The sequence below is a fragment of the Sander lucioperca genome, chromosome 22 (genome assembly GCF_008315115.2).
Source record: "Sander lucioperca isolate FBNREF2018 chromosome 22, SLUC_FBN_1.2, whole genome shotgun sequence".
NCBI classification, from domain to species: Eukaryota; Metazoa; Chordata; class Actinopteri; order Perciformes; family Percidae; genus Sander; species Sander lucioperca.
Window position 1 is genome coordinate 20,244,653 of NC_050194.1, and position 12,362 is coordinate 20,257,014.

The window sequence follows — 12,362 nt, forward strand, 5'->3', positions numbered from 1 at the left end:
TGCAGGAAATCGTCACAGGTCAGAGTCGAACCCTGGACCTCTGCGTCAAGGCATAAACCTCTAAATATATGTGCGCCTGCTCTACCCACTGACCCAACCCGGCCACGTGTGAAGTCGTCTTTAACTGCTATTTTTAAGAGTTTTGCATTTTGCTGTTTAGTTTCAATTGTTCGCTAAGCATGAGCAGAAGAATACAAGTCTCCAAATCAGTTTCATTTTGGCAAAAGAGTGGCTGCAACGAATCAGCTGAGATGTGATGCTCTTCTGTACCAAAGGTCCCATTGTGATTTGGTGGATTGCTTTTTTATCTCAGTGCAGTTTTAAGGTTGGCATCCATACTACCCTTTTCTCCAGCTCTATGTAGCAGTGCAATGCAATCAGTGGATGACACCTACCAACAACAGCAAAAAAATAATAAACCCACAGTCACTGGCTTAATAAAAAAAAAAAACTTCACTAAAACCACTGATCTTTGTGGAATAACAGACAAAATAATATTTGTGTATTTGGGTTGAAAACATTTCATTTGATGGTTTGACTGACATGTTACTTTGGCAGATAAAAAGGTTTTGAATGTTTAATTCTAGGGGTCCCAGTTGGTTTTCCGGTCTACTTCTGGAATGACAGTCCAGTTAGGGGAAGGTGTTCCTGCAGCGAGCCAGTTGAAGTCATCCACCTGGTTCCAGTTGTTTCTGTCCTGGTCTAAGCCAGCCACAGTAAAGTCCTCCTCTAGGGTGGGATAAGACCAGGAGAACGGGGCGAAGCTCACTCCACGACAGTCCTCTATGATGGCTCGGCTGGTGACGTGCAGATACACCCGTGTGTCCGTGGTGTTGTGAGTCCGCAGCTGCTGACAGGGGACAGCCAGAGTGCTGTTTGTACAGTGATCGATGAATACTGAACTAGACACAGGCCCACACAGGATCTCACAGCTGTTGATGTGTTTCAGGTGCAGCGTGCTGGGGGCACCAAACAGACGGACCTTGCAGTTAGTCAGGTGAGTCAACAGCACGTCTCGTTTCTGTATCTCCTCAGCTGTCTTTGTCAGACTCACATTGTCCATGTTGGAGAAGCTGCACTGCTCAGGCGCTGCAGCTCCATCCACCTTAGTGCTACCAGAATCTGCAGGTGTGCCGACATCAGGTAAAGGTGTGGCTGACACTGGTGCAGAGACTTGATCTGTTGCTTTAGTGCGAGCTCGAAAGCCAAACTTCTTCTTGGGCAGAGCCTCCTCTCTGATCTCAGTGAGGGAGGTTTGGAGTTTCTGGAGAGCGGCCTGGGCTTGTCTCAGGTCGTACTGCTTCAGAAACAACATGCTGTCATTAAGAAACTTCTGCAGCTGGACCGTTTTGGCCGTCGCCTCCTCCAGTGTTTGAGTCACCGCAGCCCGGTCAGCTCCGGAGCAACTGGACAGCAGCTCCTCGATGGACGCCCGCTCTTTGTTGAAAGTGGTGTAGAAGTACTCGCCCTTTTCCTCCGCGACAGACTGGCTCTCTTTCGCTTCCTTCCTCCGCTCAGCATCCTCCACCCTCGCCTGGTGCCTCTTCTGTAGTCGCTCTTGTATCTTGTCTGCGCCGCTTTCGCCGGCAAAGCCAGTTTCCTGGCTAACTTCAGCCACTACATCCATGTTGTTGTTGCACTGTCAGTTCGTTGTTGCGGAAGTGATAACGTCAGACACTTTCTTCTTCGTGACTATTGTAGACCAAAGTTAAAGGTGCTTACTGCCCCCTATTGTATCGGACATGTCATGGCAGTGAATCACTTGGACAATGATTGTAAATTAACATTAAAAACCAAACACAACCTAAAATCTATTTATGTTTTAGTAACATGCCTTCAACCCACCAACATATAATACTTAATCAAAATGTATCTGGCAATTGTTGGTAATTGTTAATGTGCCTGTCTAAAATGTTTTATTATTAGTTATTTATGGTTTATTTATATGGACAGATGGAATGTAGACAAACTGAAAGCAGCTATCCGATGAAAGCATCATAGTGTTTATGGCGAATGCAATACAGTTTATGAAACTAAGAGATTAGAACAGTAAGAAGCAAGATACAATAAAACACACATTGAAAACATGAATGTAAAGGGTTTTTGTGTATTACTGTAAGTAGGAATAAATGACAAGAACAACAGTTGAATGCATGTGATTTAATCTCTTTAAGCATGAATAAGGTCGCCTGCAGATTGCACTACATTTTTTTAACCAGAATATTTGCAGGTGTTATAGGTAATTAACATAGTCCAAATTTAGATATTGCTCTTTTGGATCTAAATATTTTGAGCGCTGGCAGCTAAGATTTGAAACATCTTATTAGATGATATACAGCGTAGTTCAAACCTTTAAAGTTGTTTAGAAAAACAGGTAGGAAATTAAAAGAGGAGAGATTGGTACAAAATACAAAATCTAGCCTATATTATGTACTTTTTGTATTTTTAAAATCTAAAATTCAATTTTAGACATAATATCTATCTATCTATCTATCTATCTATATATCTATATATATATATATATATATATATATATATATATATATATATATATATATATATGTTATGTGCTTTTTATAGTTTTTTGTTTGTTTATATTTTACTTACTTATACTTTTTAAGCTATCTCTTTTGATAATACTTGTTAAAACCTGCCATTATTACAGTATGGCATGTTACATTTTATATTTATTTATAATATTTGATATTTATATAGAGTCTGTAGTTTCATATCAGAAGGTAAAAACTAAAATAGCACATATTAATATAATTTTAAGCAAAATCTTCATAACAATCACAAAATTGATTACTGTAATAGGTTATTTTTTTAATTATGTCCGAGTATAAAATATGTGAATTAGTGGGTAACTAGGCCCTTTCATATAGATATTCATCATACCTGAGAAACGTCAAGGTGTGGCACAAGCACACATCAGAGGCCCGCCCTCTACCGTTGGTAATAATTAAGTCTAATAACATTGGTATTGGTACATCTGGTATTCATTAGGCCAGTGAATCATGCTATTATAATTCATAGTAATACAAAAAAATGTGTTTATTAACAACTTGTCGTTGTTTTTATATTTCTTATTCAAATTTAGAGACTTGAATGCCACCGTTGTGGACTGATGATTTGGGTTGCCTTGTTCTGTGCACTACCCCAACAACCCGTGCGGTGATGGCGAGGAAACCCCGTTGACAAGGCACTGCTTTTTCATGACGGTGAGTTTCCCTTTGAGTGTATTATAATTTTGTGATAAAAATTTCAAGGAAAAAACACACACAACCTCCTTCCTCCCTTCCTTCAGGGAGGGAAGAGAGTTTGAGCGGAGAGAAAAATCTATCCGAGACAGAACAGGGACAGTGCGAAAAATATATGAGTGGGAGAGGGAGAAGAAGGAGGAGGAGGAGAAGGAGGGGGGAGCAAATTAAAAGTTGCCAAATGGAGATATTGGGTTTCAAGAGGAGTGAGACAGGAGTAAAGGGTTTGCCTCTTTGAGTCGTCTTTATGTTGTGCAAATCGGGATAAATATGTATGGCTCGACACGGTTTAGTCCTGGCATTTTCGACGGATTCCACCCGACGTTTCCAAAATAGGCGTCGTCGACATCGCGGCTAGCTTACCAGAACAGGCCGGTGTTTATCGTTAAAATGTTGCGGAGCGTCCAGTCCGGAGAGCTACCCGACTAGAACACGGGCTGGTACAGAATCCCCCGATTGAAACGCGTCCGTTCAGTATATCGAGACAAATGTGACGTTTTTCATGCTGGCAGATGAGCCACATAGAGGACAAATGAAAGCCTCCCCAACAGAGAAAGAAAGATCACGTCAGCGACGGGCGTTTTGTGCTGCTTGAATGCGATTATCATTCTGTCGATTCAGTCTATTTTTGGAAATAAAACTTGCAAGCTGTACATTAGCTGGCTTACTAAACCAACCATACGGCACTATACAGTAGCAGGACTACAGCAGGGACTAACGTTAGCTTGCTCTGCGTCGAGACATGCATGCTAGGGCGGATTTCGGAGACTTAAGAATTTGAGCTCTAACAAACACATTTCTAGAAAAGATTGTGTTTATTTTAACAACCCTGATCAATATTGTCGCTTAACGTGCAAATAGTGCTTTTGAGCTACATAAAACGCTAATTTCTGTCAGAATAGGCATGCTTTAGCTTTTTTTAGTGGAATATAAAGTGCTCAACTGTTGACGTTAACGTTGGTAACATGTTGGTATTAACATTTGCATTTTTGGTTTGATTCTTTTGGATTTTTGAGAGAAAGGATTGGGGCGTTATTGTTTATTTTGCATATAAACCGTCCGCATTTGGAGCTTTGTTGTGAAATAAACTTATTACTTTGTTAATCGTTTGGATTACTTTTTTTGTTTGGAAAGGTCGACATTGCTTCCGCACATTTTACAAAGCATTGTCCACTTTTGAAGGACAAAGTAGCCTCACTGCCTGTGGTAGCATATACCCTCTGACGACAAAATGTAGTCTATTTGGTGTGGGTATTTAAAAAAAAAAAGAAAAAAAAGAAAACAATATTCGGTAATATAATGAGCGTATAGCAGGTTTCTTGGTATTAAAAAGTCACAATGCAGTACGTTTAAAAAGCATATTTTGTACAGCAGCCCAGTCGTTCTTTGTTCTCGTTGAACTAAAGATGGAGGCTGAACGTGGCTCTGTTGTAAAGACAGCCTATGTCATGGTAACAGCCATTTTGTAAGCATTGCAGCAACGTTTTTGCACTTACCCAGGAACACAGCCTACGTTTCTCCATGACTTCAACACAGTACAACATAACCTATGATTGAAAGAGCATATATATTTTAAATCCTGGATTAATTGACTATAGGAATTTTGAATTTCTGACATTCCCTCACCATGTGCTCCACATTGCTTAAAACAACTATTAGGCTACGATAGACAAAGTCAATTGATAGGTATCCAAACACTCATAACCCATTACTCTGTTCAAATCAAATTAGTGCTCATGGGTTTAGTTTTGTCCCCCTTTTATAATGTACCACCAATATAGCTGCATACTTTTGCTGGCTGACATAACATAAAGCCAACACCGCTTAGTAGAAATTCAAACAACCATTCAAGGTATAAAGGAAGCAGGGTGGAGTTATTTACACTCGATTGGCCATTTTCAGTCTGGGCAGACAACCAATGTGGGACAGCAGAGGAGGGTAATGGGTGGGAGTTTGTGTGTCAGACAAACATCTGTAGGAGGGGATGAAGGCCATCCTGCCCTTAACTTACTCCCATAGCACTGAATAACATATCTGTCCGCCTCTTTCTCCCCACTCCCCCATTTCACACACTCATCTCTTACTTTATCTCACCCTCTATCTCGCATGTTTATTTCCGTAATATTACTAAATGCAGTTTCTCACCCTGCAGCCCAGGAAGCAAAGGGTGTTAAATGACTGAATTCATGCTTCCTGCTGGAAATCTGTGAGTGAGATGTACTTACTACTAACATAATGCTACATATGCTAAGGCTTTACAGCTCATACACTACTACTTCAGAAAAAAAGTGTTCAATTGGGGTTCATTGTCATGATTAATGAAGCCATTGCTCAATGCAAATTTAAACATGAATAACCTATACTAAAATTCATACCAGCCATACCATCTTCTCACCTGGTACATTCTATCCCCCCATACTCTTTCAGGTGTCATGGATGATGAGGACGATCGCCATCTTCTGGATATTTTAGGGTAAAAAAACCCTTTATAAAACTGGCATTTATGTTATGGACATACCATCACTTTATGAATGGATGCACTGACCTTTGTCTTCACCATGCAATTCACAGTGTGGCCACACATTTTTACATTTGTCCTTAAGTTTTGCACAAGTATCTGCAAACTTATTTTTTCATCTTTTGTTGAATTAGATAAAGTTAATAATCCAATGTCTGATCCAAAGTATTTTCTGTCACTCTACTCCAGGACCAGTTAAGCCATTTTTAAACCATACATAAGAGAAAAGAAACTTATGTTATGTTAAAATCTGTTCTGTACCCTTTTCAGAGATGTGGATGCATTGAATGACTATCTCCATGGCAGCAACAGCAAGTCTGTTAGTATCTCTTTCAGTATTTACAGTCATTCCTTGCCAAGTTTTTCTGAATGGATACTTCATTTTAATGCATAACGAATCCCCTGAAGCTCTTTTAAACTACCTCTTTTGTTTCTGCAGATTGAGGAGGATGATGTAACAAATGCAGCTTATGGGTCGGATGGATCTTTCTTTTCTAGTGACACAGTGAGTGTACCTGTGATTACCTTGATCCAACAAAACAAACTACATGATACAAATGATATTATAAAAAGTTCATGGAATAGTTACCTGTTTTGTACAGGTGATAAAAACCATCATGGGTGTTATGAGACAGAACTACAAGGCTGTCTTATACGCAGTTCACATGCAAACAGTTTTTTTCTCCACTTTCTGCTCATTTGCTCTAAATGCTTCATTTAGGTTGGCTCCAACTCTGGCCTCAAGGATGGCTCTTCAACAATGGGTGAATTCTGTGAGGATTCAACAGGGGCAGGCCTCCAGCTCTCCAGCACCCTTTCATTTATCGAGGATGAATTGGGGTCTGGGAGCTCCCCTGGAGGGGTGGATTTCGGTGGAGAGGACCAGCCCTTTGACATCCTACAGAAGTCTCTCATGGAGGCCGACATCACGGAGCAGACATTGGCCCAGGAGGCCTTACTAGATTCCCAGCCGGCTCCCACTTTGGTGCAGGCTCCTGTTTCCTTCCCCTCCCAGCTGGTCTCTGGAGGTTATGGAGGGGGAGTGGGTGTGGTAACAACGGCGACAGCTGCGTTCCCCACAGGTCAATTCCTGCAAGGGGTGTCCCAGCTGCCAAATGGCTCCGCCCAGCACATCCAGGTGTTGGGCTCCTTTGGGGCGGGTGGTGGTGTGATGACTCTGAGTAGCTTGGAGAGAACTTCTCAGCTTGTGCTGAGGCCGGGTACGCCTGTAGCTGCAGCGGGGGCCGCTACAGGGGGGCAGGTGTTTGCCCCTAACCAAGGGCAGGTAGGCCAAGTTGGCTTACCGTTCAAAAACATCCCCCTTCAAAACATCATCATCCAGAGAGGCCCGGGAGGGACCCAGACTCTTGTCAGACCTATCCAGCCTAAACCCCTTCAAGCTGGGGCTCAAACTGTCTACAGCCTTGGTCTTCAGGCCACTCCCACCACCATGGCTAATGTAGTTAACGCTAACACTGCTTCTCCTGGGGGACAGTACACAGCCAATGGGTCCATTGTAGTGCAGTCGCCCCTGGAGCAGCAACAAGCACAGGCCCAGACAAATATACCACAGGGACAGTTCTTGCTGCCCAGCTCTTTGGCACTCACTCCAGCTAACACCATCCACAATGGCCCCGCTGACCCCAACTCAAATGCCCTAATTAGCAGTCAAAACGCGGTGCAGATTGTTGCGGGGCAGAACTTCTCTGCACCACCAGGAGGCCAGCTAATTTTTAATCAGGGAGCAGTCAGTAGGAGTCAGGTTGGAGGGGTTGTAACTCAAACATGGACCGGAGTTTCTTGTGCGAACCCTGTGCAGACATCGTGCGCTCCTGGGCGTCTGACTCTCGTTGGCCCAGCGGCGGCAGGGATCGGCGGTCAAAGCCAAGTGTCATCGAGCCCCGTTCAGCGCCTTCTAGTGACTCAAACTCAGAATTGCACTTCTCTGTCCCCTTTAGCTGGTACTGTGACGCAGGAACAAGACTACAGACAGGTACAATCACAACAAGTTACTGGTAGCATTTCATTCATTTTCACCTGTTTCCTTTTTTTTTTTTTTTTCCTGAAAACTCTTATCTGACATCCCTTTCATTAAACATTTTCAGAATTCTTCATCACCTGCCCTAAAACAGGCACAGCTCAGCGGCATCCATGGTAACAAAGACTGATAACATTTTTTTGTCAAAGTATGACGTATTTAAATGTAGTCTGTCACACTAAATAAGATTGCCTTGTTGTCTGCATGATCTCCCTTTAGCCATGACAACCATGACTCAAGATTCAAAGCTGAACTCTCAGGTATATCACTCATCCTACACCGTATTTGTTTTGCACTCATGTATATGGTGTATATTTAAGTTGGATTATGCTGATAGGGTAAATATGGTATTTAAATTTATTATGTACACTTTCTCTTTATAGGTCAGTGCTCAGAAGAGACCTGCCCTTCCGCCACTTACAAGAGGAGAAATGTGAGAAAAAAAGATATATTTCTTCATATGTCAAATGCTGTCTTGTGTTTGTCATTTGGCCATTGAAAGATCTTGTCTCCTTTTCCTGTCATTCCTGTAGGATTTTACAACAGTTGAGGAAGGATCATGCTCGAGTTCAGACCCTAGATCAGCGTCGATTCAGTTCAATCGATGATGCACTGCAAAGACTCCTCCCGTACCACGTGTTCCAGGGGGCACCACCCAGCCAGGAGGAGTTCTCACAAGGTACAGCCTTAAATTGATTAGCTTCACCCTAAATCTGCAGGCAAGGCAGAAAACTGCAGTCCTGAAGTAAAGCATGTTTATGCATGTACCTTTGCAGAATTAAAGTACTTGTACTTCCAAAAAGTTATTTTATTTTTTATTTTATTTTTTACAGTGGATGAAGAATTTGAGGTAGTTGCAACTCAAGTGCTAAAGAGGACCCATGCCATGGTGAACAAATACAGACGGCTACTGTTGGTGGAAGCTGAGGTAGGCACACACATGAGCAAATACTTTCATACACACGTTTCATGTTACGACATGCACCGGGCTAACAGATTGCCTCTCCCTTCCCTGCAGCGTTCCAGTCCGTCATCAGAAATGGTGATGATTGACAGGACCTTCAACCAAGAGGAGCGTGGCAACTTGACACAAGACAAACGCATGGTATTAGTGGATCCAGGTAAATAAAATAAAAAAGTAAGAGTAAAGCAAATAATTTTCTCACAGACGTTTTATTTAACTCTCCCTCTCTTCTTCTGTTTTTTTTTTTAGACACCTTCTTGGAAGACTTCTGCTGTGGGATGAAATCAAAACTTTTCCAAGATCCCTTCCCCTCTCAGTCGTCGTCCAAGTCAGACAGAGGCTCTACGGAGCCGCCGTACAGGACAGACTCCAAGCCCGGGTATGGGGACCCGGGAGGGGGTGGAGCTGTAGTACCAGGTGCGGCAGATAGACTCCACCCTTCACTCTTAGAAAACAAGAGTGTCCTGGAACTGAAGAGATCCCAGCAACACTACGGGCCCAGCAGCGCCAGCAACAACAGCCTCATCGCTGCCAACAGTTTTCCCCAAGGTAACCCCTCACCTATGGCAGCAACGTCAAGAGGACAGACGCACTACCAGGTGTCTCACCCCCTGTCCTCTCAACCGATCCAGCCCCAGTACCCCCCTCAGCTCACCTCACCCCCTCACACCGACACAGACTCTGCTCTAGAGGCGGCAGTCAACAGCATCTTGGAATGTTAAGACTGATGTCACCCCCAATGTATGGTTTTGACTCCTTTTGTGTGTGTACGTTTTTGTCATCGTTGTCCCACTCTCCTGTTGTAATATTTGTTGAATTCCCCCACAACCCTGTGTGAAGAGAGGTTGACTCGTCTTTCAGGTCTATTATCTTTGTGATCTCCGGCCATGTAGCATGTATTTAGTTTGTTTTGGTTTACTTTTTGGGGGGGGGGGGGGCTTTGAGGCATCAAGGTGCCAGATGAATGCAGGCTCTTAAAATGACCCATAAAGAACCGGGAATGTGTGCAATGCAATGTACGCACGGGTGGAAAATGTTCTTGTTTTGTTTACTTCAACATTATTTTAAAGGAGTAGGGTCTGCAATTCCAGTAGCTTGAATATAAGAGTGTCCCTTTCTTCACACAAAGCCTCATTAATTTTGTGCCTGTTGAATACCCCCAATACCTATGCTGAAAAACAGGGAGCGGGAGGAGGGACAAAATGACGACTCTGTGCCTAATTCTAGGTTTTTATTTTGAAGTGTTTACATGAAGGAGCTCTATTCGAAAATACCCATTTACTTATAGTTCCTTCCTGCATTACAAACATACACACACACACACACACACACACACACACCCACGCTTTAGTACAACGTGTTAAGTAGATCCATGCTTCAGTAGAGACACATTCACATAGACCAATTGCACTAAACGTACTGTTGCTTATTTCAGGAACTATATGAATATGTGGCTGTCGTTGATATCCAGTGTCTGCTAGGCTAAACAGAATGTGAATATTTGGAACAGAACCAAAATCTATTTGTCTGCTTTCACTTGCCTGCAACAAGGATAGCCTCTTAATCACACTAGAAACCATTTAAACTAGTCACATATACATATATGGTAGTGTTACTGTACTCGGCAATGCTTTATTTCTTGTGCTTAAGTCACATTTTCTTTGGCATTTTTCTTTTGTACCTTAAAGGTATGCAAGCCCTGACACAGACACAAGACAACTACTCGATCTCAACCACTTTTATCATTTCACAGTGTGTTTGTGTCAGGGGAGCTTAGTCCTCAGATTGAGGAAGATATGTTACAGTATCTTTTTTTTAATTTAGATTTTTATTTCTTTATTTTTGTTTTTAGAAATGACATTTAAAAAGATGACTGTTTTTTGTTTGTTATGATGTGTTCCCCGGCTTTGTGAAGATGACAATATCATCATTAGTTCAAATGATGATCATTGATTGTACGTATGTTGGTCTGCCTTCTGCATATAATTCTATATTGATCATATCCAGCTATCTATGCTTTGACATGACATGTCTCTCAGTGTGTGTGTGTGTGTGTGTGTGTGTGTGCGTGCGCGCGCGTTAATCTTTAACATACACACTGGTCTATGACTATGTGTTTTCGTGTTTGGTTGTTTGATGCCATACTCTTCTTGACTTTATTCCCAAGTGTTGGCTGGGTCCCCCATGATGTTTTTCTCACTTTCCCGTGTTTCTTTTGAAGCATTTCCCACATTTCCTCTCCTTTCCCTCTCAGCAGCGCAACCAAAACTCAAGACAGGAGAGAGTGTGGCCTTGTCCAGAATCACCGTCAGATCTTTATGTCTTTGTGCTGGTGACAACAGCTCTGTAGTGTTTCCTCTGAAGCTGTGCCCCTAAAGCTCCCACTGTGTTCTGGTTTTGTCTGAGAATTGTTGAGTTTTCATTTAGTTCTTAGAGCCCAAACTTCACTTACTGTGATATGTCATCATGATAAAGAATTAATCCCAAATATTGGCTATGTATTTCTGTTTTTCGAAGGGCATTTATGCAAATCTACAGAAATCTATGGTATAAGCAAGAAAGGGTGATTTCTGCCAAAGCCAACACAGAACCAAAGCGTAGGTTAAATGCTCTTGGGGTTGATTCTAGATAGTGTCACCTTTCTCCTATAAACGTGTCTATGAAATATGCTTGCCAATAGGCTACAGGAGCAGACTATAGGCCTTTTATATGAGGTGATAGAGAACACACCTGTCTTCTATTTTTGTGTTTGAGTGCCAGTGGCCAGCAGCCCACCTGTATCTCTGCCTCAACCCTTATAGACCTCTTATATTTACCAGTGCACACTGAGAAAACTCCTGCTTCTCTAATGACATGTAAGGGTCAGATTTGTTATTTGCTCCTTCAAGTGGTTGCTGCAAGACTTTGTGCCTCTTTAGCACTTATATCCACAAGAAAGTTAGTTTTGGACTTGCACAAAGTAGGGACGTGTTGGTGAAACGCGTTATTTGGATGCACATCATTGTCTGAGGGCTTGGTGGGAACATACTGTGCTTTTTCTTTCCTGTTTTCAGTGCAGAGATGTTTTTTCTGTCTTCATTTTCACTGTTTTGTCTCACTTGATTTGTTGTTGTTTGTTGTTTTGTACAAAAATGAAAAGTGAAACACAAAATATTTATAATTTTTGTATGGAGAAAATAAGAAGAATGTAAAAACAAAAAACAAAAAAAAGGAAATTGTTTTTTATTGTGTTGGCTAAGAAGCGGTGGCGTCAAGAAAAATCATTACAAAAAATACTGTCATTTCTTCATTTGTAGCTAATGTGTGTTCACTACAGCAGCAAGGAGAGTCAACAATAAATTCATTTTGAATACAATAACAAACTGTTCCAGTCCAGATCAGAACCTCCTTCAGCGTCCCTCCATTACTATTCTGTGACTGTTCACATACTGGCACTGACAGACTGAGCATGCATAATAACATCATGTGACAGGGAAAAGAAAAACAAGATTTGTAACCCTCTGCTACACAGATATGATCTTTTCACGGATAGTGAAGTCAGGACATTTAGATTCCCATGTTTTTTCTACATCTAGGCTGCCA

General features: G+C 42.0%; 2 protein-coding genes across 4 annotated transcripts; one reads left to right on the plus strand and one right to left on the minus strand.

Annotated features, from left to right (window-relative positions):
* Positions 1 to 300: 300 nt before the first annotated feature.
* Positions 301 to 4,773, minus strand: tbcc (tubulin folding cofactor C). Its single transcript, XM_031315449.2, has 2 exons — positions 4,757 to 4,773; positions 301 to 1,728 (listed from the first exon to the last, which is right to left on the minus strand). The coding sequence occupies exon 2, from the start codon at positions 1,625 to 1,627 to the stop codon at positions 584 to 586; it is 1,044 nt and encodes a 347-aa protein (XP_031171309.1). The 5' UTR covers positions 1,628 to 1,728; positions 4,757 to 4,773; the 3' UTR covers positions 301 to 583.
* Positions 3,001 to 12,142, plus strand: bicral (BRD4 interacting chromatin remodeling complex associated protein like). Of its 3 annotated transcripts, none has more exons than XM_031315440.2 (13): positions 3,001 to 3,221; positions 5,413 to 5,466; positions 5,688 to 5,733; positions 6,049 to 6,097; positions 6,218 to 6,283; positions 6,500 to 7,771; positions 7,884 to 7,932; positions 8,024 to 8,076; positions 8,200 to 8,249; positions 8,350 to 8,495; positions 8,650 to 8,744; positions 8,835 to 8,937; positions 9,030 to 12,142. In XM_031315440.2, the coding sequence occupies exons 3-13, from the start codon at positions 5,693 to 5,695 to the stop codon at positions 9,500 to 9,502; spliced, it is 2,397 nt and encodes a 798-aa protein (XP_031171300.1). In that variant the 5' UTR covers positions 3,001 to 3,221; positions 5,413 to 5,466; positions 5,688 to 5,692; the 3' UTR covers positions 9,503 to 12,142. The 3 variants fall into 3 exon arrangements, with proteins under 3 accessions (XP_031171300.1, XP_035853657.1, XP_031171302.1); XM_035997764.1 differs by having other exon boundaries at positions 3,002 to 3,221; positions 8,045 to 8,076; XM_031315442.2 differs by having other exon boundaries at positions 3,004 to 3,221; positions 8,036 to 8,076.
* The last annotated feature ends 220 nt before the right edge of the window (positions 12,143 to 12,362 follow it).